The 27,980-nt window shown below is 34.0% G+C and overlaps 1 protein-coding gene across 1 annotated transcript; it reads right to left on the bottom strand.

The window, feature by feature from the left end:
• Positions 1-5: 5 nt before the first annotated feature.
• Positions 6-27,921, bottom strand: LOC140750256 (uncharacterized). Its single transcript, XM_073083699.1, has 8 exons — positions 27,810-27,921; positions 26,654-26,721; positions 12,978-13,207; positions 7,876-8,072; positions 3,057-3,305; positions 1,966-2,149; positions 679-851; positions 6-309 (listed from the first exon to the last, which is right to left on the bottom strand). Exons 3-8 carry the CDS (start codon positions 13,204-13,206, stop codon positions 145-147), a joined length of 1,197 nt encoding a protein of 398 aa, XP_072939800.1. The 5' UTR covers position 13,207; positions 26,654-26,721; positions 27,810-27,921; the 3' UTR covers positions 6-144.
• Positions 27,922-27,980: the final 59 nt, after the last annotated feature.

The following is a 27,980-nucleotide window of genomic DNA, read 5'->3' as shown; positions in this document are numbered from 1 at the left end:
GAAATCACGAGAAAGCTTTAGCTTTTCTTTTATATAATTATCTACATCATCTGTAATAATTATGATTTGATTTTTTCTTGCAAGTTTTTAATATAATACCAATTTTGGGTGTTCCAATTTCAATTTTTTAAATTTACAAATAAATTACTCCGAAACGTTGAGACTTGTTTTCGTTTTTTCCATACTTTCCCTTACTTCTGGGTCTTTGTCCAAGATATCTTTACCCTCAGGAGAGTCTAATGTTGGTGCTTCGCCGTGGAAGGTTTCTTCTGTGTATACTCTATTCACTTTTCTCATTGTCCCGTGCCACTGTAAATTTAATTTGTAGGTTAATTTATTTGAATCAGTTTTATATTCAAGATATTACAAAAAAATAGTATTATGTGATATAATAGAATCACGACTATCTTTTAGATTGTAAAACATGGTGCGGTGACTATCTTAAATACAATAAGTTCCTCTCATCTGAAGAGGCCGTAATAATTTATTTTATTGTTATCATATTAAATTAATTATTTATTCATCAATAAAATAAGAAATCTAATTAAGTAATATACTATTATTAACGTCTTTTAAAGTAAGTGAATTGCTTCAAAGCAGAACTTCTATTAAATTATAATAATTATTAACAGCAACAAAATTATGGTAACATATAACCTGATAGCGAAAGACACTAACCCTATCCCAAATGGACATATTGAAGCCGAAGTTGCAGTGGAAGAACTCGTGGTGCTGATCATGGAACTCTGCGGGCGGCTGCCACGGCTGCCACCAGTACGACTTGAAGTTGATGCCCGAGTGGTCGATGATGCCGTGGTAGTAGTTGTACAGCGCCACCGCGTAGAAAGGCACTGGGAATGAAAGCGATAAGCAATTATATAGTGTTCATTGAACTTAAGATTTCTGATATTTGTTCTGAAATTGTTGACCTTTCCAACAGTTTAGCATCGTGTAAACAGGGAAAAGGGTAATATCATTTTGATACTTAATATATCTGATTTAATTTCTAGATATTGTTAGTAAGAGACTCTGCTATAATATACAGCCTCGACTTTGTTTTTTTATTACAATCAAATATACAATCACAAGCTTTATATACTAATTCACTACAGACTATGTTAATATATTGAAATAATTTAATCACGTATTTTTCCATTTCTGATATTCACGGCTCGATGTGAAGTTATTACATAATGTCTCATTTCTATTCGTCTTGTATTTTACGAAACGCTTAACATTATATTATTAACGCTGAAACTAGCTGAGATATTTACAATATTCAATCCAACGGCATTAATTGGCAAGGCAATAGACATCGGGACAAGTCTTGAATTATATGACTAATAAAATCGTCTTGGGAATAATGTCAGCGAAATAGGGAATCTGAGAGCGAATAGGTTGAAATTAACCTACTTATTGCTATTATTGAAAATAGATTTGTTACAAATTCCAAATTGACTTTGATTCGTTCCTTTTTATTTATATGTAATCTTATCATCAAATTTAGCTTGAAAAAATCGTAATACCACTATGGTATATCGATACTTAGTAGGGATGGATCTGAGATCGATTAATCGAAGAATCGATTTTTTGAGCCGAGATGGTCGATTATTTTAACCGATGTAATGTAATGGATCCAGTAATGGATCTATTCAGTGAATGGATCTTTCACCCTAGAAAATCAAAAGTTGGTCTTTTGCGAAGTTGGTTGAATATATTATTGATAATTTCTGCTGATGGATACGAATTTCAGTGCTAGTTTGGTGCCGATGACCTGATCCAATTTTGGGGAATTGATTCTTTGGGCTTCAATTTATTTTTGAATTGATTTATAACACTTCGATTCGAATCGATTCAAGAATCGATCTTTTTCGGAAAGAGTCGCCATCTCTAATACTTAGAACAATTCAGTCAAAGCATAGATATTATAAAGTTTTTGGTATAAAATTTCCATAGCAAACTTACGCCAATGAGTAGGGATGGTGAAGAGTGGCAGGCACATAGTAAGTTGGATGTGCATGATCTCGACCGGGTGGATAGCTGTGACGGAGAAGGCGGTGGGCTGCTTGTACTTGTGGTGGAGCTTGTGAAACCTCTTGTACAGCCAGGGGGTGTGGTACAACCGGTGCATGATGTACGTTGTGTAGTCCTGGAAATATAATAAATATTGTAATAAGACAAGCGCGTAATGGAAGTGAGACAATGTGCAATAGAAAATGACAGAAAAATTTATAGATACGGTTTTTTTATGGTTTAACTTCTGTTGAACTGTTTTTATTTTACTGCTATGGAGAGGGTCGTTACTTAGAACTAAAATGTTTTTGTGGAATTCACAAATACGTAAAGAACATTATAAGCTTAAAGGTATTTTACCTGGAATACAAAGCAGGGCCTTTGGAATGACAGAGAAATGTGCTTATAATCTTATATCTACTTAATAATTTATTGGAAGTAGATCTATAGAGCAAAGATGTTTAAAAAATGTAACTAAGAGCTTTCCAGCGTAGAAAAATTACTGTGATAAGAAGAATTTCTAATATAATCTATCAAACGCTCTTTGTGATTTAATTTTTCTAGTGCGATAATATTTGAATTTTTACAAAGTTCTTTTGTCCGTTTAGAATACTTGAATATTACATTCTTTATTTATTTAAATACCTTACTGAATTTTAACTCACTACTTATTATCAGGCATTTTCGACACGACCTCTGTCTGTCGGTTGTCACGCAAATTCCGTAAGAAAGACAGACAAAAGTGTAAAGGTGACATTCTTTATATAAGGTTTGTGCTCAGTCTAACCTATTACTATCGCCAAAACCATATATTCTTTAATTGGACTAATGATACATATGCAATTATAATTATTTTAGTAATCGTTACCCATTTTTTATTATGGTTGTTTTAAATTGTTTTTTTTTTCAATAAATTCATGAAATATCTATGGTATGTATTTGAAGAGGTTTAATATTCGTAGGCTACAGTGATGTTTAATGATACATGTATTTTCAACTTATATAAAACAAAAGGCAGACGCAATTAATTCTTTAATTCTTACCATATAAATGAAGATCACAGGGAATTGTAAGAAGAACCAAAGCCAGCCGTATTCATCAAATTGGAAGTACACGGTGGAAGGGTTTCCGTTAAAGATGTAGCAGGCGAGGAATGCGGAGAAGGAGCCCGTGATGAGCAGAGAGAACGTGCCGACGAGGATCTCGTGGCGCTCGAGCTCAGGAGACAGCCACTTTGTGGGCTGGATCTTCCACTCATGAGCCAAATGCCGTCTGTTCATGTAGAAGTACCACTGGAAAAAACAATAAAAATAAATTAGTTGAAACAGTTAGAAGGTGGTACTATGGAATACTGTGGTTACCAAAAAAGCAAATGGGAAGGTTTCTTCTAAGTGGCTTCAACCGGTCCTTACATTACCCTATCTTCTAATTCTTACTATTATAAATAAGTTTAAGTAACTTTGAATTCATTACATTTGATGACAATATTTTATTGCCGTGGTGTAAATTACCTTTGAATCTGCATTTTACTGAGCAATTTTGTAAATACTTACATTGCCACAACAATAATAGCTGTTACAATTTTATTACATTTGCATGATTACAATCTAAGGACCTTACATTTTCTTTTTCATTCCTATCGCCCCATTTGTACCCAAATGTTGTCCGGTACAGATCGCTATTTGTGATAGGAATGTCTTTGAGCTAACCGTATGTAAATATTTTTATTGTACTTCGTATTAGTTTATATTTAAGAATATTTGTATTGTTGCGTACATGTAGTTGTTTTGTAATATAGATGTAGCACACAAACATGCAGTTCATGTGATGGTAAATTATTAGTGCGGCTTATGGACATCCGTCATCAACTCCAGATACAATAGGAGTCCTACCTGAGGTCGGCCATAAATATGCTACCAATGAGGACTAAGTTGGAACACAGCAGCGTTGAAGACTGCTGATTTGCACACTTATTTGACAGAAAAAGGTGTGGGGATGGTACCTCCGAAGACCAACAAAGGGGTCTACCACCTTCAATTGTGTTCTTAATTCGTTATACAAGTCTGAAGGTGCTAGAACCCTTTGTGGTTTGACTCCGGCGGCACCACCGCCACACCTATTTCGGCCTCATAACAGCAGTGTTAAGCGCTGCGTTGTTCTGGTTTGATGGGTGTGGTAAGAGAGACAGACTTTTCCGAGGCGTTCTAGCTAAGTCAGTTGCCGACCTCAGGTAGGAATATCTAATCCTATCTGGGGTTGATTACAGATGTCCATGAGCGGCTGTAGCTTATTATCATCAGGTTGACTGCATGCTCGTCTGCTACTCCTATATTATAAAAAATAAAACATTTAATTGCAACAATGTTATTCAAGAGTAATTTCATATAAATGACCTAATCTGGATTACAAAAGAATCACAATCAATTTGGCGAAACCAATACATTGTCACCTACGTACATTCGCACTCCGTTGATAAGATTAGAAGATCACGTTCCCTTTAGGATACGATACACGTGTGAAACTAAGTCAGCGATAAACTAAAAAATGCTTAGATTATTATAATTATATAGATATGCCCAAATTGTAAAAAATGTGTTAGAAAAAACGTCAGAGAGAAAGAGGTATTCCTGAGTTATTTTTGAAGTAACAAAAGAAATTGCAGTGTATCTGACAAAGACAATGTCGCTAAAGTACGTAGCTGTGTATGCAGTGATTTACTCGTATTAAAATAATATACGAGTAGCTGAGACGAAGTAGGTTACACGCCACATTAGGATTTTATCCATAGGATTGCCTTGAAGACTTTTTTGGCAGTGACTTCAACTGAAGTTAAACTCCGCACACACGTCGTTAATAAATGAAGGGTGTAAAAGAAGTTAATTAGAAGAATATGGACACTGTTACCGCAGAAGAGTAAAGAAGAGTTCTAGTATCACTTAACGTTTCAAGCAAGAAGGAAGTTATTAATTTTACATTTGGCTGTGATTTAGGGATATTTTAAAGTGAAATCTTTTTAAACGCGTTAAAACCTTTTATTTTACTTTAAAACGAAAATTTAAATTTAGACGTTTTCTATTTAGGTTTATTCATTATCATTTTTAGAATCTTAAGGAGTCCCTGTACGTAAGTGTTAAGGAAAAACTGATACTTCCGTTTCAAACGCGACCTTTTGTCAGCTGGGGTATGCGTCATATCTAATTTACAAGATAAAGATAATACCTTATCTTATTGTTTTAAATGGGCAATATCAAATAAAATAATTACGTTTGTTTTAATCTGATTTTTGTACAAAGTCTGTACTAAAGCACCTGCACGCCTGCATCGCTTAACACAGCAGTGTGAAGTGATGCTACTCGTATGAATAACTTTGAAAGGCATGACCAATATTTAGACAATACGTTCTTAATAGGTACTGTTTTTTTTTATTTATTGACGTGACAACGTCTTAAATTAGGTTGCGGCTGGGAGTCACTTATAAAAAAGTGTAACGCCCGGTAACGTTACGATGAGTCACCGAACGAGAGAGAGGCCCGCCGAATGCCTTGCGTCTCTCTCCCACTCAACTATGATCGGTCTGCCGCGCGCGCAGCACTAGAGAATTAGGCGCATTGAATCGGCGCATGCTTGTGTCTCTGTCTTTGTCTTTCTCGAACGTTCTTGGCGTTGGAAAAACAAGAAAGCGTCACAATACAAGTTCACACGTGTGGTTAAAGTATCGTCAGCTGTGTCTGTAGTGAAAATATTTATATTCATATCAATAAATATTCTACCGAGAAAAAGACGTTGTCACGTAAAATCTTCGCCCGTAAAACCGACTTTACAGGCAACCATTTTTTTATGTAAACTTGTCCTCAAAATGGTTTGAACGATTTAGAATTAATTTAAATAATTGAAGATTGCATAGTAGCAAAAAACATATTTCGACGCATAAAATATTATTTTTAAGGTACTCAATATTTTCCTAAATATTCACGTCTCCAAAGTTCGAGTCAGTTTCAGAGAAGAATTAATTTGATAACAACGAAAACAATTAGGAAGGTTAATTAACTCTTAGGACGTTTTACATTATAGGTCGCTTACGACACTGAACATTACGGCACTAATTTACTTGAAAATACTCAAATTAATTAGTAAAATACTAGAATAATACTATAATTTGTGGAGAAACAATTGTTTATGTAAATTAAATTATAAGTTTAACTAAACCGTTAGATCTTTCAACACCTTCGTTATGTAAAAGTTCTTATTTCTGTCCTATAATTTTAAATAAGACTGGTCATAGACAAAAATTATGAATTCATTCTGTCTATTTTATTATAATAAATGGTTGTCCAAAGTTACAGATATTTCTTCTTTATATTATTTAAGAACTTCCGACTCAGATGGGCTAAAGACAACAAACAATATAAGCCATTAGCTAAATTATAAGCAGTATGCATGACTAAAAAGCAGATTGCAAGTTCAATTTGACTGTTTAACAAGTTCAAAAATTACGAGACATTTAATTTTGAATCTATCAGTAACGTCGGAATACAAGAAATATCTAAGTCCATTCAGAGTTTTAAGGATTTTTTTAGATTTTTTGAGGTCCAATAATGACTATTGGATTGGCTTGGATGTTTTGTTTGGATCTGAAACGTCACAGATACATTGCTACTGAGTACCAAGTTGGAATGCCTGTAATACTATGTCTACCACACCGTTCAAGACCTTAGTAGCTTCAACCCCACCTACAACAGCAAGTTTGAGGCGATGGTTTTAAGTTCTAAGAAGTTGCTTTTAAGTACAAAACATGTAATTTATACTTGAAAACTCTAGTATGTTAAAATGTATTAAAAGCCAGTTTTCTTAAAGGTTAACTATAGTTAAAGTAATTGAAATTATAGTCTGCGAAACTTAAAAGGTAAGTTATACTGAAAGTTTATGTTACTCCAGTTTATAAAATTACTAAGGTACAATGGTCGTAATTCCACGTTTTCCCGTAAAATTATGCTTCTTAATCACGCAGAGTTCTAAACTAAGTGGTTGGAAAACGTTGCTTTATATTCAAACGATGTAAGGTCTCACCTAATGTTTTGAGTTTTAATTTGCCGTATTCATTATACTTAACTCTGTTAAATATGCTTTTTTTATAATATAGACGTAGCAGACGAGCATGCAGTCCGCCAGATGGCAAGTGGCTACAGCCCCCCGTGGACATCTGTAGTCAACCCCAGATAGGATTAGATTTACCGCCGCTACCCCTGAGAACTAAGTAGGAATACCTCGCAAAAGTATGTCTCCCTTACCGCACCCTTCAAACCAGAATACAGCAGCGCTTTACACTGCTATTTTCAGGCAGAAATAAGTGTGGCGGTGGTGCCGCCAAAGTCGACCCACAATGTTCTACCACCTTCAAAATTTCACATAATTGAACGATGAACATAGATATTTTCAACAGGTATATTAAAGTTTCGTTGTGACCACGATCCATGTAGCATGTTGGGTCAATATACCTACTAGCAAAAAATAAATTTAAATCTCGTATCGTGATTCCACGTACCTACTATTATACCCGTACTTATTACAAACTCTCATTTCGCGATAATGAAACCAAAAAAATCAGATATAGGTAATTTGTACACTTATAACTTTTAAATGTATTTTATAGGCTTTAATACGTGATTTTCTCCTATAACTTTATCTATAATGTCTCGTGTTATTTTCATTATAACTTAATCGATCTTTTATTCTTCAGACTGATGTCTACTTAAGCGATAGATATCTACGTTGTTTATATTATGTGTATGCTTTTCAACACCATCGTTGGACATTTTAGTGGCTAAGCCACAAGCCTATTATATAAAAGAAAAACAAACTCACATGTAAGAAACCTCCTATTAAGAAGTAAGTGCCAAACGACACGACATGTGCGGAGATGAAGATCACGCTGAAGTTCTCCATCTTGAGATTCTCCAGCGTGAACAGCTTGTATATCTCCTCTGTCGTCATGTTCTTGTCGCTCTGTGTGTGTCCTGTGATCTGTTTGAGCGCTGTTACTAAGATTACCACCCATTCTCCTGAAAATAAACGTCAATAAAATTAGGCATTACTTTGCTGAAATCTATGTTATGAAGTTAGAATAAAAACTACTTTTTCTGTTGGATAGTAGTTTCTGCTACCGATATATTATATGTAGGTATAATGTTATATATTTATTTTAAACTTTATTATTACGTAGTTACAGGGATAATCTTACACTGTATTATTTTATATGTTATTTATTTGATGTTTCTAATAGTCGTCAAAATGAAGTTTGTAACACCGAACGTTTAGTTATAATAATATGTTCGTTCTCCATTTTCGTTAAAGGAAAGATTCTTTATCAAATCTTACTATAGTTAAAATATAGGACAGACAAATTGAGAACAACTTTGAAGTAACAATTTTTAGGTTAGAAAACGAAAATTAATAAATTACACAAGGGGCTTCCATTTTATTTTTGACGTCATGACGTAAATTAATTGGCTTGATTGTTATCATTCATAAAGATATCGAAGGCTTTTGTAGTTTGTAAACAATGAAACAAAGGTACTTAACAGTTCACAAACAAAATAAAAAGTCGAACGAATAGTAGTAGGTATAATTGCTTAGAAAAGTAGCCTTTGTTTACAACAAGTGGTTTGTTACGAAATGGTTTTCTATATTTCCAATTTGAGGTAGAGTTTCGTGATAAACAACGGTTGTAAATGACCTAGTAAGAAAATAGACTCACTAATAATTTATTTAGATCTACTGTTTAAAGATAAAACCTATGTCACCTTATTTGTTTAAATCCATCAAGCCCTTTTGTATTAAATTTATAAACATTCAACGAAATTGTTAACAATACTTCATTAGAAAATCATATTATCCAGTACGTATGCGTGTTTTATTAATTTTGTGATAGTTTAGGCAGTAGTTAAAATATTAGTCACAGAATGTCTGTACTATATACTCTAGATTACAGACGATTACGGTACGGTTACGGTTGGTAACTGTAATCTCACGGGATCGGGATGGTTATTTCCGTAACCTCATGGTAGACTTGTAAAACTTATCTGTATGAGAAATGAGTATATATTCATAGATTAGTAAAGATTACTCGCTCCTAACAAGAAAATATAACCTTTTGACAATTGCTACTGTCATCTATGTTCGTGATTGAAAAATATAAAAAATGTAGTTTTTAGATTATTTACGAATGAAACGATATTTCTTCGCACTTTTTCTTCGATTTCGTGTCTTAACTGCGCATGTCGGCATTGTTCCGCGTATTATTTCATGACAGCCATTAAACTGCTGACAGAATTGTCAGCCGTTTAAGTCATTTAATGGCTTCCTTCAATTACAAGGCGGTGAGATATCTATACTTATCTATGTATATATTAGGTCTCTGTTCAATTTGTATCTCTGTGGTAACAAAATTTAGATGAACATTTTGTTACCAAGAGCTTTCTGCGGTTCCAATAATTCTCGTGAAACTTCCCCAAAATTTAAAGGACCTCAATAATGACGGGTTTAGATCAGAATTGTATTTTGTTGTTTTCTAAGAAACAACCCTATTTTCTATAACGCTGGGTTAAACGAGAAGCGATATTTTCTGCTACACATTTACGATATTTAACTTCTCCTTAGCTGCTTTCTACATCTACATCCCTGGGAAATTATGAGATAAAGTTTAGGTTAGGTTAAGTATATAATGATTATGACATATGACAATCGTCCTTAGCAACGTATTCCAGTCCCACTGCTGGGCTCGGACAGATGCCAATTGGTTGATTTCACAAGTTCACATATATTTGACAACTTTTGTTAGGATCTCTCAAGTATGCAGGTTTCCTCGTGATGTTTTCCTTTACGTTAAAGCAAGTGATAACAATTTTCCCTGTTCGTATCGGTGAAAAGATTTGTAGATATCATGTATCAAGGACATCTCTCTAAGTTTCTAATCGTATTATGATAACTCTTTTACATCTGCCGCCCATGGACATCTGTAATCAACCCCAGATAGGATTAGATATTCCTACCTGAGGTCGGCCACAGATGCGCCGCTACCCCTGAGGACTAAGCTGGAACGCCTCGGAAAAGTCTGTCTCCCTTACCACACCCTTCAAACCGGAACACAGCAGCGCCTAACACTGCTGTTATTAGGTAGAAATAGGTGTGGCGGTGGTGCCGCCGGAGTCGAACCACAAAGGGTTCTACCACCTTCAAATACCACATATATTACTAGATAGTTTTTTTCACACGAATACATCAACAGCACATATTTGAGTGACTTCTAACAGCCCTCTTGTGTACCCTATAGGAGATATACTATAAGTAAAGTATAGTAACACCCATTCATGTTCTTAGGAAGTAAATCGGATTTATATCATCATAAAATTGGCTGTCGTAACTTCGTTTCCGTACGGCCAATTTTTTTTGTAATTTTAGTAGGATATGTTGTCATAGCATGTAAAAAGTATATGTATTGTGAAAATTTACGTGTCTACCTATTAAGGTTCAATAGACAAACCGAAAAATATCGATTTCCTTAATTGTTAATTTGAATGTATCAATTTATTTTCGGAAATGATAACTCAGTTAAATTTATATCTACTACGGTTAAAGAGATAGAGCCTTTGACACACGGACATACAGCGGAAGTTTACTAATAGGGTCCCGTTTTCACCCTTTGAATCGAACCTCTAATTACAGAAAATTGTATTCACATGTTACATGATTGTTACGTTTAACAAATAGTTATTTTACTTGATTTAATGTGTTTATTTCAGTTTAATACCTGTTCGTAAATAGATGTGTTCCTGCGTTAAATAATCAAAGTTAATGCATTCATCAGCAACCCATTACTGTCCCACTGTAGGGCGCGGGTCTCCTCTCATAATAAGAAGGATTAGGCCATAGTCCACCGCGCTGGCCAAGTGCGTATTGGTAGACTTCATATACCTTTGAGATTTTTTTTTATAAATCTCTCAGGTATGCGTTTCCTCACGATGTTTTCCTTCACCGTTTAGCAAGTGATAATAAATTTCTAATACGCACATAATTTTTGAAAAAAAACAGGGGTGCGTGCCTGGGATTTGAATCTCGGACCCCTCGATCGAGAGACTGAGTTTCTTAACCCCTAAGCTATCACTGCAAGTTAACTCATTAAACATATGTATTATAATAATATAATTTATGAAGTTTTTCGCATTATACGATTACATCATTCTTTGATTTGTTGATAAAGTGCTGATATCATTAGTTGTTGCTATGGTATTAATATGGCGTATAATCTATATGAATACATATCTGAAATTAGACTGTCTATCTGTAACTTCGAAAGTTTTTGTTTATTGTGTATGTAAATATAATCATCTCCTTAACCAATCGCATTATGCAGAACCCTTAAAATATTAAAGATTTTCTTAATAAATATTGTGTTTGTTTTCTTATGAATTTTGTCACTCGTTTTAAATTTGGAGAAAGGCGTATAAATAAAATAAAAGACTTTAAAACTTAATCATCCAATATGCATAATTCTTTTCGAGAAGCACAAATAAATTAAATTGAAAATTATCATTGAATGCAATATTACAATGTAGAGACAAACATACCTATTCTTTTACATGTAGTAGTAATGGCATTTACCTTTATCTAATCGACATTATAATTAACAAAGTGAATCGTTTAATATCGTGAAATAATTCGTACGTCATTGTTACCACCTACGTGACTGAATGATCATCTTATAGATTTTAAATAAGTAGTCATCGTACAAATCTACTAAACGAAACCCTAAAACTGACGAACAGACAACTCATAGCTTAAATTGGTGGGGTATGATGTCTAGAAGCAAAAAAATAGTCATTTGTAAATTAGATAAAACTTATTTGTATTAATTTGTCCTCTAATAGGGTTGAATTGAGAATGACATCCATATTATGCAAATCTATTTAGATATAAAATAAAAAATACAGTACGCAAATTGTCAAATTTTGATCTTTGTATACAAAAAATTAAATAGATTAATTATTATTAATAACGGATTATGTCTATCAAATTCAGTCCGTGATGTTTCTTCTGAAAAAGGTCTACTAATATCTATTTATCAATCTGGTTGTCATTTAATGATCCTTATCCGCATCATTATTGCAACTTATTATTATTATATGATAGATAGACGTTTGATGATCATGACTTTCCTCACGTAGGGTATTTTGTGGTAAGCCATACTTTTCTGAGGTCTTCTAGTTTACTTCTCAGCGGTAGCGGCTTAACTGTGGCCGACATTAGGTAGGAATATCCAATCGTCTCTGGCTTTGATCACAGATGTCCATGGGCGGCAGTAGCCACTTTCCATCAGGTGGACTACATGCTCGTCTGCTACTCCTATATTATAAAAAATAAAGTTTTAAACAAACTAATTCTGGTCATAACGACAGAGTTCCTATCCACGCATATCAACAATATAATACCGAACAATATGTCGGCTTCGTAGAAGCAATCTAAGTTACTTTGAGCTTCCAGGACAGGACAAGATTCCTAACACAAGCCTATCAAATACAATACGGAAGTAAATTTCAGCATATAGCTTAACAATACCGTAATCACTTTTTGGAAGACATACTTTTATCGATAGTTTAATAAAACACTTCTTAATTTCATTCGCATTACTAAAGAATTCAGAGTAACCTTTTTAACTGTTGGTGACATTTGCTATAATACGCTATTTACATAGCATTTGCTTTATTATCTAATTAGTCTATTTCTGAGAGATCAATCCATAACATCACTTTATTTATTTACATTTTAGACAGAAAAAAAGTACTTCCAATCTAAGTTCCTTCGTTTGCGATCACTTCACTATAATTATTTACTTTTTAGACTGAGAGTAAAAGTACTTTGAATTTACGTCGTTTTTTCTAGACAAAAAAGGTCTAAACACGGTCACTCACCTCTTAAAGTGGCTCCAAATGTGAACACGGCGAACGTAGCAATAAAAGTGCTAATAAATTCTGGTAGTCTTTCGAACCACTTCTCTAGAGGTTCAGCGTATCTCTCGATCCATTTCACGCCATCCGTTAGAGGGTCCCAGTATTTCGACTTCCTTTCTTCCACTTTATCACCCTTTTCGTCTTGTTCCTCCTCTGTGGCGTTTAACCTCTTTTTCAACTCCGCTGACATTCTGTAAGTTACACGTTATTATATATCTGACATTTTGTTTCGAATATAATTCAATTCTCGTATGTATTATGTTAAGTTGCAAATCACGTTCCTATGTACAAAAATATGAATCTCTTGCGAATACATGTCGTTAACAATTAATAATGTTTTGCCAAATATTATCAATTTACTGACCATACTGAAGTTATCTGGACAAAAATGCACTGTTTTGATTAAATTTTAATTAAGACACACACTGATGTTTTGGTTCACGTTAAAATGTTATCTATCTACTCTACTATAAGTTACTTTAAAATTGACATAAATTTAAACATTTTAGTGATACTAGAAATAGCTTTAATATTTTAAGGGAAAGCTGTTATAATATGATTTTAATTACCTGTTTTATTTATAGGATATCTTACATTAAGGTTATATAAATCTCTCTATAGACGTCTTGTTAGTACAATTTATCACCTACTAATGATTGGTGAAAACAAAGCGGATTTCATAATTTTGCATATTCCTAAATTCATTGATAAGCTACTAAACTCTATCAAATTATTAATTTGATGATTATACCTTATCTAAAGATTGTAGGTTGTCGTGAAAACAATATTTAATAAAAATAATTACATACATTTAAAGTCATTGTACTTATAGATAAGAAAGTCACATTTAATGATAAAAGTAATTTCGTATTTGAAGAGGAAAAAATAAAAAAAATATTTATAGAAATTGTTTTCACTGTTGAAAACATCGTCATCTGAATATAAATTATTAGGAGAAAATATTTATTTTTAATAAACAAGGAAAAATACAAAACAAATTATCTGCAAAAACAGTGAAATAATTTCAAATGTTTGTGGGAATGAATTTTTCGACAATAATATTTTTTTCCTGATCCACCAAAAACCGTGCCTTCATTAAAAATAATTATAGTTTAAAAACTAAGAACCACACTAAAATCGCACAAGGAAAGTCGTTAATCCTGATTCCTAACTATCCTGATAAGGAGAATGGGATAAAATGATTAAAATCATGTATTGTCATCGGTTCTTGATAATTGTTCAAAATTTTAAATTAATTGGACCGTTCAATGTGGGGAAAAATCGAGTTCAAAGATTCCGTTACATACATACATACAGGTCAAGCTAATAAAAGCGTGGTAAAAAAACAAGTCTTTACAGGTTTTTATTTATCCAATACACATAGATTAGTAAAGATTTCGCCGCCTTGAAATTTAATGAAGCCACAAACGGCTTATTAGTAAGTTCTTTCTTTGAATTCTTGACAAATAAAAACATTTTTAGAGAAAATTTACGAATAAATAACTAATAGGGACATTTTAGCACGGAGACGTATGAACATTGATCGAACGAGGAAGATATGAGTACCTATTAAATGTCTATTATGTTCAATAATGTAGAGTAAGTATTTATTATTTTTTGTCATTGCCGCATCCCCGTGCATGCGGCAATGCCAAAAAGCCAAAAAATAATAGGAAAGCTCATATGAATGTCCTTCAACTATAATACGCTTTTAACATAACACAGCAGGATTTTAAGTATTTTTGTTATTTTGGGGCAGGACTAAAAGCAAACTACGATCTTAGAGCTACATGAAGAAGGGCCCTTAAAATTTGAAGATTTATCTATGACTCGTACAGTAGATAATAGCTCCTTAGTATTAATGAATAAACTATGATAAATTGATAACCTTCCCAAAAAATTACACGTATTATGAAGACAACAATGTTCGATAAGTGATTTGAAGAAGTGTCGGACACATGGTTAGGTACAATCGTACTTTCTAAGTGCATTGTACTTAAATTTATGGTACTTACTAAAGATTGATACAAAGTTGTGAAATTATTACATAGGTGCAAATATTTTTCGTGATAATGGAGATAAAAAATCAATGGAGACAAAAAAATAATAACAATGTATTAAGGGTGAAAATTTATTCGTTCTTTTGCATATTCGAAACATATTTCATATTTAATTAGCTGACCCGGCAAACTTTGTACCGCCTCAAAATCTATTTATCACATATATTTCATATAAAATATAGCCTAAGTTACTCGTGGATAATGTAGCTTTCGAATGGTGAAAGAATTTTTAAAATCGGTCCAGTAGTTTTTGCGTTATTATAAACAAACAAAGTTTTCCTCTTTATAATATTAGTGTAGATAAATTATCATTTAATACATTATTAAGGTACAAGAAGATATCAAATTAGCGATCAACTTAATATTCAGTAACGCAATACACTTGTAATATTATGATGCATAGGTATACTTGTTATATTTAGATGGTTTATTTTATTTATGATTTTATCTTTTGTACTCTTGATTGTATATAATGTTAATTAGAAATGATTTGTATATATTTTAGCTTTAATAATTTCTTGTTATTTAGTTATAAATTTATAATCCGAATAAAAACCTTACATATAAATATATACACTTGTATTTGATATACGAGTACCTACCTATTATATGGCGCGGAAAAGTCAGGTCTAAGCTTTAAATGTTGTAAAAGATTTAAAGGTCATTTAAATCACCGGTTAACGATTTTTAGTTTTTGGTTAGTATTTGTGATATATAATATACGGTCCTGATAATAAAATAAATATAAATTCGATTTGCTATTCAAATCTGTGCGAGAAAACAAGCAACACATTCTGGCAAAAAGTACGGAGTGCATTACCAAATTTCGGTAGTCATTGGAAGAAATAGAAAATATAAAGTGCAGCCATCTATGTTCCATAACACGAACTACATTTACTAAAAGCTGACAACAAACGCAAAGAACTAGTTTCTAAACATGAATAACAGATGGCGCTGTAATACATAAACAAGTACACCGCGTCAACGAATTATTATTTATTAATATTTTTGTACAATACACTCTAACAATAATGAAGATTAATCAACGCCAATAAGTATATTATACGATTTTATTTCGTATAATAAAATCTATATTAATTTAGTAAACATGACAATATTTGAGTGATAAGTGCGCCATCTCTCCAGAATGCGTTAAACTATCAGTGCGACATCTATCCACAACTTTTTAAACTATTATAAACGACACAATGTTAGCTTACCATTTGGTTCGCACAAAGGGTACTAGATGGAGTTGCGTGAAATAGTAGTTAAAAGGTTCACAAATAAAAGTGATTCCTAATATAATGTAAATAAATTAAACACGATTAATTCTATAATTTTGGTTAATTAAATTTAACACATTGATTTTATTTATCCTATATTGAGTTACATTACAAAAAAATATCTTATACTTTTAAACATGGTAACAATATAATATATATAAAATATTTATATATAAAATATAGTGAAATAAAATAAGAAACAATATTTTTGATAATGAATATTATTTTGAAAACATTGCTGTTTTTTACTCAAACTAGGAAGTTGATCTACAAAATTGATAATGTAGAGACAATAGTGATAATGTAGAGTATGGGCCAATACGATTTCCTAGTTCTGACACAGTCCGCTAGGGCGCTGATTGGAATTTGTAAGGGCAAATACGTAAACAAATACCAAAACAGTCATATTTGTCGAAACGTAAAAACTCCTGGTAAGGGTACTGAAAACAAATATGGGTCGGTGGTAGAGTCTTTACGATAACTTATATATAAAATTCTCGCGTTAGTTACCATACTCCTCCGAAACGGCTTTACCGATTTTTACCAAATTTTATATGCATAATTGCATATACAGTAGGTCTGTGAATCAGCGACTATCTGTTTTTCAGTTAAGTGATAAGGGTTTTTTTTTGTTTTTATAATATAGGAGTAGCAGACGAGCATGCAGTCCACCTGATGGTAAGTGGCTACTGCCGCCCATGGACATCTGTAATCAACCCCAGATAGGATTAGATATACCTACCTGAGTTCGGCCACAGATGCGCTGCTACTCCTGAGGACTAAGCTGGAACGCCTCGGAAAAGTATGTCTCCCTTACCACACCCTTCAAAACGGAACACAGCACGGCTTAACACTGCTGTTATTAGGCAGAAATAGGTGTGGCGGTGGTGCCGACTGAGTCGAACCACAAAGGGTTCTACCACCTTTAAGGGTTGTTCACCCTTAACATTTTTTTATTAATATGGCAATAAAACGTTTGCCGGGGCAGCTATCAAAGATTTTCCCTGTAAGAAATAAATAGCAAATTGTCGTTATGTCAATAAAATTTTACTAGTCCGACTCTCTTTTCGACACCACCCATTTTTGACAGTAATATGTCGAACACCTTTCATCTAACAAAATTTACTAAAAATAAAATTATGCTGATCTTTACTCTAAACCCACGCATGGCTATTAACTTCAGACTATGAGAAGGTCGGATTTGCATCACAATAGGTACAGCCTGCGGTGGCAAATGCGATTAGTAATCTCATTGTACTGTGTACCGCTGTTTCCCGCTGGGTCTTAGGGATGGGTGTTATTGTTCATCGATATTATATTATTTCTGGACCATTCATAGTTTATCTGTTTTACTTATGTACCTACTCATAATAGCTCATGATTCCTCTGGTACATAAAATTTATACCTTTATCTAAGTAATTTTGTATGTAGTTTTTACATAGATTAGTAAAGATACTTCGCCGCCTTGAAATTGAATGAAGCCAACAACGGCTTATTAGTAAGTTCTTTTTTTTAATTCTTGACAAATACAAACATTTTTAGAGAAAATTTACGAATAAATAACTAATAATGCGTAATTTACATAATAAATAAATAATTATTTCAAATATTTTAGGGACATTTTAGCACGGAGTCTTGGCAAAACTTTTTTACGCAACTATTTCAATTCTCTAATCTGGGTACATTTTCTTGTTAGGACTGTGTAATCTTTACTAATCTATGAGTTTTTAAAACCCATGCTTCTTTACACGGTACTGTGTAGTTAATTCATTTATCTGTCTGTCTGTACGAAATGATCTTGGAAACACCCGGAGCGTTGAAAGGGAAGACTCATACCTGAGAGTGTGGCGGTTGTGCCGCCGGAGTCGAACCACAAAGGGTTCTACCACGTCCAGGGTTCAGTGTGCGTGAAACCTACTAATCTGCATTTTGCCAATAACAGTCATGAATGTACTCGTATATTAGTGTTTAGTTCAGCTGAATTCCGGTTTAAGGAGTATGGTAAGAGACAGAGCACTTTCGAGGAGTTCCAACTTAGTCCCGGTCAAGGAGTAACAACACATTTGTGTTATTTCACGAGGAACTTCAATCCAATTTGTTATTGATTTTAGATATCTATGGATGGCGGTTGCCACTTTATGACGGAATGTATGATCGTTTGTACTTGTAGCTACTTCAATTCCATTTATAACATAGTAACGATTTCTCTATATATTTATGTAAGCATAAGGAAAATTAGGCAAAAAATAGCAATTTTGAAAGATACATTCCTGAGAAAATATCATTAGCAATAATGGGAATCTATTATCTGTAACCAGTATCGACAACTTTTAATGCGCTTATGTAATCACAACACTATTAATGTATGGCCCACCCCTAACCCGCCCTCAATATTAGTGATTGCTTTTCTATTACGCTGCACAATTATTCACCCCCGCCAATTCGAATTTAATATCAGTCCGTGAATATCAGTAGAGATTTGGTAAATCATAGTGAATTATTATTACAACCATAAGTGCCTATTGACACAACCATAACTACACCACAACGTAACTATGCGGCAGGTGAATATCTATCTATCTTCTAATACCTTAAACGAGCAATTCTTGCAATATTTATATCAACGATCTCGGAAACGACTCCAACGTTTTTCTTGAAATTTTGTGATTGGGGGGTTTCGGGGGCGATAAATAGATCTAGCTAGGTTTTATTTTCAGAAAATGTCGTTTAAAAGAAAAAAAAACATATACTGTCGATTTTAGAAACCTCCTCCTTTTTCGAAGTCGCTTAAAAAACACCGAGCAAAGCTCGTTCATCCAGGTACTTTGAATAATATGAAAACGTAAGTATAGTTTTTTTAACGGGCTCAATTTTGCCGCCCAAATTAACAGAAAACATTACAAATAAAACTGCGACACCAGACATAAGAATCTGGCAAACTCTGACTCTATTGCAAAGACATGCACATATCTGATTGTTCTTATATACCACAATGCACGCATTTTGTCGACATTTTGTTGCGTGGTGTGGTGGTGGTTGTTCTTGGTTATGTGTGAAGAGACACCAAGACTGTTATTTTACCGCAAGGCAGGTCAGTCACTAATATTTTTACCCTAGAAAGCAACTCAGTAGTGGGTCATAACCTACTTGTCCTTGGATCTCTCATCAAAGCACAATGTAACATAATCCAGAAGTCATCTCAAACAAAATTACTTAGACGAAAAAGATGTTCAATTCACCCTTATATTTGATAAACTACCCTCTCATCAAACGTCGCCCGCTAGGTGGCGCACATTAATCATAAACGCACTCGGTGGTCTTTGTGCCGGGAATGATGGTGGTCATGAGTTATGGTGGCCACAAATTTAATGCACCCTCGTACAATAGCCATTGATTTGGTAACTGACTAATGGTGGTTTATCACGCTAGTGTGGGGAAGTTGTTCACGTGTTTGACGATTCGCTAATTTTTCAAAATATAAGAGAGAGGGAGTAACATGTTGATTTGCAGATGTTAGCCCGAGGCCGGGTTTGATCCCGGTAGAAATGTTTACTATGAGCCTCCAAAACACAAAAATATGAAAGTTAGGTAAAGTAGGATAACACATAAGTAGATGTTACTAATTGCCAAAATATCCAGATTTTATAAATGTATTTATAATTACTTCCAATTAATTAATTATTTATCGTATAACAGACGATGATTAGCTATATATTAGCTATTCTAATTAGCTCCTAGAATTTATCTTCAAAGAAAAAAATATTTGTGTCTCATCCAACGTCCCCCTAAAAAGACATTCGTCAAACTTTCTAAACCCATCCCAATACCGATTTCAAAACAGCCTTGTTTGTAATGTAAGCAAATTGACATAAATTTCCCATGATTTATGGCGGTAACAAATTTAATACCGCTTCCACTATGCCCATTGATTCGCTAACTAATGGCGGTGTGTCACGCCACGGTAGTTGATTTTGCTGTAAATCGCTAAGGTGCCTCTGGTCGGAATTGCAAATGCATTTGGGAAATTCATAAATTCTGTAACAATTAGAGTGTGGATCTACAGCATATTTTTTGATTTGTTGGAGCTCTTTATTTAATTTTATTTTTTATTATATATCCTTTTTTATTAAGTAAATTGCAGTTGCGATCATGCACCTAATGGTAAGCTACTGCCGTCCATACCGATCTATAACGACACCCAGTTAAGATTAGATTTCAGCCTGAAGTCAACCTCAGATATGCTAACTCTGAGGACTAATTTGGAACCTTTCCCTTCAAAGCAGAATTAAGCAAAAATAGCTTAAAAAAAGAAGCAAAATGGAAAATAAAAATGATTATACTATTATTTTAAAATATAAAAATCTAAATGCACAGTAGCACAACTGTAATTGTAATTGTACAGTCATATTTTTAATGCTATATCCTACTTTAAGTAAGGTACATTTAAGTAATACATATACTTATGACATTAAGAAATTGTAGTGATAGCAATGCATTTTTGATCGAATTCAAAATACTCTTATTTATAAAAGAGTTTTAGATGTAAATAAAAACTACACAAATAAGTAAATATCACCAGGAATAATTTAAAATGAAACTTGCAAGATCATCGCCATTATTGAGTTGAACATTTGGGTATAATTCCCGGTGATAATTTCAGTTCCCGCGGGGTTGCGTCCCGGGATTGCCACGGACACAGATGAAGTATAAATGGAGAGATATAACACCTTAAAACTAGAAAACCAAACTTGAAAACCAAGACTGTTAGTTTGTTTTATATTTATGTTAATTTTACAAGAATTTCAAGCAACAAAACAAGTGATTAATAATTTTCATGCGACATTTTTGGTCGATAATGAAAGACACATTTTTATATTCCTTTTAAAGCTGTTTTTCATAAATCATAGCTGCCAGTATTAAAGGCAACTGTATAATAATAACTTAACAGTAAAGTACCTAGTTTGTATCAAAACTGAAATGCGAACAAAAACAATAAATTAGAATGCGACTAAAGAATTAATTACTGCAGGTAATCACCGTTTAACTCATCGAATGTAAAACTTCACTAGTAACTGATATGAACTGCTTATAAATATAATTAACTTACAAATATCCCTCATAGTGATGCAAACGCATAATATGTTTACGCACTATATTACAAACTATACATTTTTCTCGTGTAGGCAGAAACCAAGAATATTCTCGGTAGCGCATCTGTTTACTAACCTCACATGCCTACCAGCTTCAGGGCTTAACAACGACCCACCAGGGGGCAGAATAATCCTACTGCGTTCTGAAATTGATACAAAATTCGGTTTCAATCAATGGCCGTATTAAATTTTTAGTGGCTTTGTTATTGAAATTGCGTCGAATCCACGCCGTGACGGACTTGTCACACCGATAACAGATTACGATAATGAGTAGATTCCAGAAATAAGAATATTAAGAATATAAGATGAAGGCTGAAGGACATGCCAAAGAATTACACATACATACACATATGTACTCGAAAAACATTACCCTCCGTTACATGGTCCATTTACAAGAATGAGATATATGAGATCAGGAATAACCATAAGGAAACCTGAAGATTCTTCAGTATACCAAAATAGTCTTGTTTCCTCATAACGTAAAAGTAAGTAACCAATTTAGCATTAACATCGGCATTGTCGAAATGATGGTGAATTCATGGCTAGTTTTAATGGAGAGTTTTGCTTGCTTTATATTTGATTAAAGAAAATGAGGATGAAAAGACTGCAATTGACAACTTATCGGTATGCATGTTTACATAAGCAGTTTCCATAAGTAAATCGGAAGGTATTGTGTTAAATATTGTTTATTCTGTCCTTTTAACTAGTTCATAGTTTATCGCGTACTCTAAAACATGTTCCCTATCGTATCGCTAAGGGCTATAAGCTTTTAATAATGAGCTTGAAATAAAATTGGGGAGTTAATACGTATTGCGATTCACTGAACTGGAATCCGGTAAAAGGATTTTTGTGGTTTGTCTATTGAAATACGTGGCTATAATACCCGTATCAAATGATGCAGAGATACATACATTTCTTTGTAATAGAAGGAATTTTAGTCCATAATATGATTTTTGACATCTACAACTGTTGGTCATGGTATTCGCCATTGTATGTATGTTAGAAATCACCACTAATTTTAACGAATAAGGTCATAACCTCAAAGAAGAATCTCAATAATTTACTTAAATTTTCTTTTTATGGTTCTATTATCCTTATAGTCTTTTCCTCCTTCTCATACTATGAAAACACCTAACGCTGTACCTAATAGGTTGAAATTAATAATAAGGATGATAATGATGGTGCTGATGATGATGAGAACTATGATGGTATAGTTGCAGCTAATTGTATGGCCATGAACATATTTTATTAATTTGAAATACCTGTTAAATTCCGTCGTCAAACCGTTACTGAGGTTAGGGGATTTGATTAAATACTTACCTTATCATAGAAAATCTTTGTCTTTTCTCTTCATAAAACTCCTCTGGAACCGAATAATTAATTCTATCTTTAATTGGATACCACAATATATTCACGAACACTTAGAAATTTAAGTATGTATCAAAATAATAAATTCATTCATTATATGTACATCAAAATAATTCTCTTTTCATTACACCCTCTGCTATCCTGTACCAACCATTTACAATTTCAGATGCAAGGTAATGGTTCTTGGGAAACATTAAACTGATAATGGGACCATTAAACGCATAAAAGAAGTTCCCCAAGCAGATAATGCAGTGGGGCGTTTTCCGTGATGTACAAGGGTGCAATAAAAATAATTTACACCATACATTTACTGCATATAAATCTGCTTAAGTCGCATTTAGAAAGTTAGTACAAAGAGGGCAAGTAATACCCTAAATAATTTAAGCTCTTAGATTTTAGTGTTTTTTTTTTAAGTTTATACAAATCAAGAGTTTCTTAGGGCTCTATTTTAGATTAATCAACACATACTAAGAAAATGCAAGGATCCTTAAAATGTTGTGTGTGAAAATACATTGTAATAATAATTAATGTATTAATAATAATTAGACAATTTGCAATATTTTCCATGTGTCAGCGAGAACTTGAGACCGTAGAGCTGTTTAAGGCAGACACAAAACCAAAATTTAATGAAAACTTTTTTTTCAAGTTAGAACGTCATGTGTGCCGGAACGTGGCTTTCCAAATCCTTTAGACTGTTATTATTTACTAACACAATACTAAATGAAATTTTAATACTTTGACTATTCTAGAAGATTCACAAAGATCTTCTAAAACATATCAAATACAAGTTACTTCGTTCATAAAACATCAAACCCATTTCATCCAGCAATAGGGCCAAGCTGCGGCGCCATACTTCATCTTTATGCTCACGCCGGGTCATCCCTTAAATTCTTTTTATTGCGCCCTTGTAAATCATAGCAGTCCGCCCCACTATATTATCTGGTTGGGGGACTTCATTATGTCTGGTTTAATGGTTCGTAGGACGGAAATTGCCGTTTTGACTAAAATTTGCGGACATCGTATTATTATAGTTATCCCAGGGTTTGAGAATAATATCGGGCCTAGTGTATTTAATTGCTTATATAAAACATTATTACTACATAATATAGATCGACAAGTCAACCTATAATATTGTCTCATCGATCTAAATACTTTTAAACTTCTTAATTTAAACAGTTTCACAGTTTTATTATTATTTATTGATAGTATAACCCATAGTAATTCGACTCAACCTTTGATTAAATCTTTGAAATATTATTTCTCTTAACCTCGTCCCAAAAACATACAGGTAAATTCTCCGTTATGTTCCAGCCACAAAAGACGTTTCTAAATCTTTCACACTCACGGCCCCTATGTCTATTTACTTTATAGACAAGACAACAGCTAAGACTTTGTGTCACTGACCCGACCATTGCTACATCCTTAGCCTTACCCAGTAACTATTGCTAAATGCTACTAGTTCATTTTCCTTTATCAATCATCTTCACATTTTCATTTGCCGAGTATAGAAACCGTAAACTGAACTGACTGGTCAGGTGGTCGTTGGTAGTGAACAATACCGGTCACCAGACCACTATGTCACGCTGTGTGCAAGGTCTTAAGCAAATTGAATCAGTCCGGTTTCGGTAAAGTACGCTCGCAATTAAGGCGGACGAATATAAATTGGAGAGAATCTAATTCGTTATTACGAGTATAACTCATACGTCTATTTACTATACTATAGTATATACTATACAAGAATATACCTATATTCTGTCACGGATCAGATTTTTATAAATACCTTTTTCATAATCTTTTACATTTTTTATTTCTTGTTCCTATCAATCATTTTAACACTTTCCGTGGACAGTAGATCCTTATATGACTGGGTTCTGGAGGTACCATCGCCACATGTATTTCCACCTAATACCACCTGCTGGATGTTACTGTGGTCCGCCTTAAAGGATGTGGTAAAGAAGACATACTTATCCGAAGCGTTCCAATTTAATCTTAAAGGGGTAGCAACATATGCTATTTGGCGTGTATCCGCGAAAGCCAATCTACTAATAAAACCAGCACTGACCACGAACAATACCGGTCACCAGACCACTATGTCACGCTGTGTGCAAGGTCTTAAGCAAATTGAATCAGTCCGGTTTCGGTAAAGTACGCTCGCAATTAAGGCGGACGACTATAAATCCGAGAGAATCTGATTCGTTACATGGAAGGGGCGTAGCGCCCGCGGGTGGTTGGTGAGCGCCGCTAATGTTGTTTAGCGTAAGGATGGCACAGAATAACAATGTTATTGTAACAATAACAATTATTAATTTCGTAAGGTCTCCGAAACTAATGGTGTTGGGATTACTAGTTGGAAAGGATAGAGGAATATTTTTAGAGATTTTACTATGATAATGTTTTAAAACATTTTATTTATTTTTTAATCGCTTCGTTTAAGTAAGTTATTTTGAATTTTATTTCATCTAGTATTTTCATGTTTTATCACATTAAATTTAATTTCAAGACATTTAATCATATTACATCACTTCGTCTAGTCATGTCGTCTGCTTTAATTTAAAGTAAATATTGATGTTTTGCTTAAATTCATTAAAATAATATTTATGGCTAAACAACTCTCCATGCTTTTTAAATGATTCATTGAATTTTTAAGTAGTGACTGATAACTTCCTAGATAATCTACCAAATATTGTTACATTATACTTCGATTCACACGATGACAAATTTAAAATATCGGTGATGGTAATGCATATATACTTAAATATGAAGTAATATAAGTCAATCTATTCATATTTTTTATGCGTGATAAAAGCGAATTTTCTTAAGGATAGAATTGATAAAACCCTTTATGGATGGACTCCGGCGGCACCACCGACACACCTTTTTTTTTTTTTTTTTTTTTTTTTTTTTGTTTTTTTTTTTTTTTTGTTTACGAGGGGGAAACCTTCAAAAGGTACCTGACGACGTGGGAGCGACGCCGGGTTATGTGGGATTTTTACCGCACTAAAACCCCCCCGGTGGTCGTCCTCAACGCTTGTTGGAGAACTCCGGGATCTCCGAGGGAACACAACCGGAGTCCTCCAAGCGCAATGCCCCGATCGGGCTCTACCCTGGGGGAGCACTTTTGGCTCCTCCCACACCATCTGGTGTTTACGACGGTAGGCGACCACACATACCGTCGTCCTTCTCGGGGTTGCTTGCTGGACGGTCCGAGCTCCCACTCTTGCCACCCGCAACCCCGGAAGCCCCCTTTTAGTCGCCTCTTACGACAGGCAGGGGGTACCGTAGCCCTATTCTATTCCCGAGACTACAGGGACACCACCGACACACCTATTCCTGCCTATTAACAGTAGTTTCAAGCGCTAATGTGTTCTGGTTTGAAGCGTGTGGTAAGGGAGACATACGTTTCTGAGGCATTCCAGCTTAGTCCTAAGGGGTAGCGGCGCATCTATGGCTGTCCTAAGGCAGGCAATATCTAATCCTATCTGAGGTTGATTACAGATGTCTATTGGCGGCAGAAGCCACATACCATCATGTAGACTGCATGCCCGGCTGCTACTCCTATATTTTTTAAAATAAACTAAATATTTGTATTTACATTCTGCAATATTTATTTCAGTATGCTACTAACCTAAAATCACGCACGCATGCATATGCGAACATTGCCTGACGGCTGCCGCGCCCCTCTAAGTGCCTTTCCGACGTGCTAAAGAATATATTAGCGGAGATAACCTGTTTGATGTAAGGGTTAACAGAACAACTTATTCATAGGGTTCCTTACCATTTTAGTACTTGGTCTTGCCCGCGGCTCTACCTGAGTGTTCATTCAAATCTGCATACTTTGATTATCTGAAAATATTTTAAACCGAATGGTTTTATTGAAAGTATACCATTGTGTTTGTACAGTATAACTTAACGGATTTTGCTAAGTATTTTTTCCTAATTAATTATGATTAATATGAGTGATTTTTATTTTATTTATCATTGCATACGGGTTGATTGTAAGGAAATCTCATGTGGTTTATTTATTAAAAGGCAGCATAAATTTTACATCAGTATCCTAAAACTGATTCTCTTTAATTTATCACCCCTTTCTGTTTTTTATCATAAGTGCGAGCGAGACAGAATATAAAGGAGCAATTCTGTCGATTGTATGTAATTTAGTGTTTTTTTTTTAAATTGGCGAACGTTGATTAATGGGTGTTGCGTACAATTTGTGTATGAGATGGATGGATATGGTCATCACGATTGGTGGATAAATATGGAGCATTTTTGAAAAATCGCCTGTCAAGTGCATGTATGAATGAAGTATAATACACCACTTTCCCTACAATTAGAGGAGAGTAATGATTTTGGATACAAACTTCTCACAATCGAATCAGCAGGCTTTTCCTCTTTGGAATTAAACGAACTTTTTGGTTCAATTGTGGCGGCACCTATCTACTGTTGCATCTATTCCTACCTTTTTACAATAGTATAAATCTACCACATTTTGGTTCGATAGGGAATGCTAAGGATAATATGAGCCATACCAGCTTGGTTAAAGTTAATTAAACCCCAAGTGTGTAATGTGGAGGTGAATATATGAATGGGCCACATTGAACAAACTTTTTACCGACTCATATATCCCAATGTTGGCCACTGTAGCTCAGAAAGGTAAGGGAAAACGCCATAGCCAAGCACTCCGAATGTAAGTTAGTAGATTTTACACAGGAAAATGCTCAATTATGTAGGTTTCGTCGTGATGTGATAAATAATATTACCTTACATGCACATGAATCCGAAAAATCAGTAGCGCTTGGGACTTCAACTCCGATACTCCCAAAGTGGGAAAATAAAATTTATACCACTAAGCAACGACTGCACTAAAAATACTTTTAAAAATCCAAATATTATGTTAGTAGGTTTTCATTTTCTTAATAAATGATGTTACTTACCAAGTTAGGAACGTGTAAATGTTCTGTTGCAGGTCAGACTCATTCCCCGCAGCTCACAGCCGCTACCGGCCGCGCGGCTCCCATAACTCAGCGTATGTTGAGAAAGCCTTTCTGTAAAGGCGAATATACACTGGATGTTGCAGTTAATTATTTTATGAGCAGTATTAGGTC

This window comes from Epargyreus clarus, unplaced genomic scaffold, assembly GCF_041222505.1.
Source record: "Epargyreus clarus isolate Ecla_fem2 unplaced genomic scaffold, WU_Ecla_fem_2.2 ptg000019l, whole genome shotgun sequence".
In the NCBI taxonomy this organism is placed as follows: domain Eukaryota; kingdom Metazoa; phylum Arthropoda; class Insecta; order Lepidoptera; family Hesperiidae; genus Epargyreus; species Epargyreus clarus.
Note: the sequence above shows the minus strand (reverse complement) of the source record. Positions and strands in the feature narration are given on the sequence as shown.

What these genes read in the sequence shown, in the direction of transcription:
- LOC140750256 (XM_073083699.1), bottom strand. Translation starts at nt 13,206, where the DNA reads ATGTCAGCGGAGTTGAAAAAGAGGTTAAACGCCACAGAGGAGGAACAA. An exon ending in TAATAGGAGGTTTCTTACAT is followed by an intron (nt 3,306 to 7,875) that starts GTGAGTTTGTTT and finishes TGTTTTTTCCAG; the next exon opens with TGGTACTTCTACATGAACAG. An exon ending in CACCATCCCTACTCATTGGC is followed by an intron (nt 852 to 1,965) that starts GTAAGTTTGCTA and finishes TTTCATTCCCAG; the next exon opens with TGCCTTTCTACGCGGTGGCG.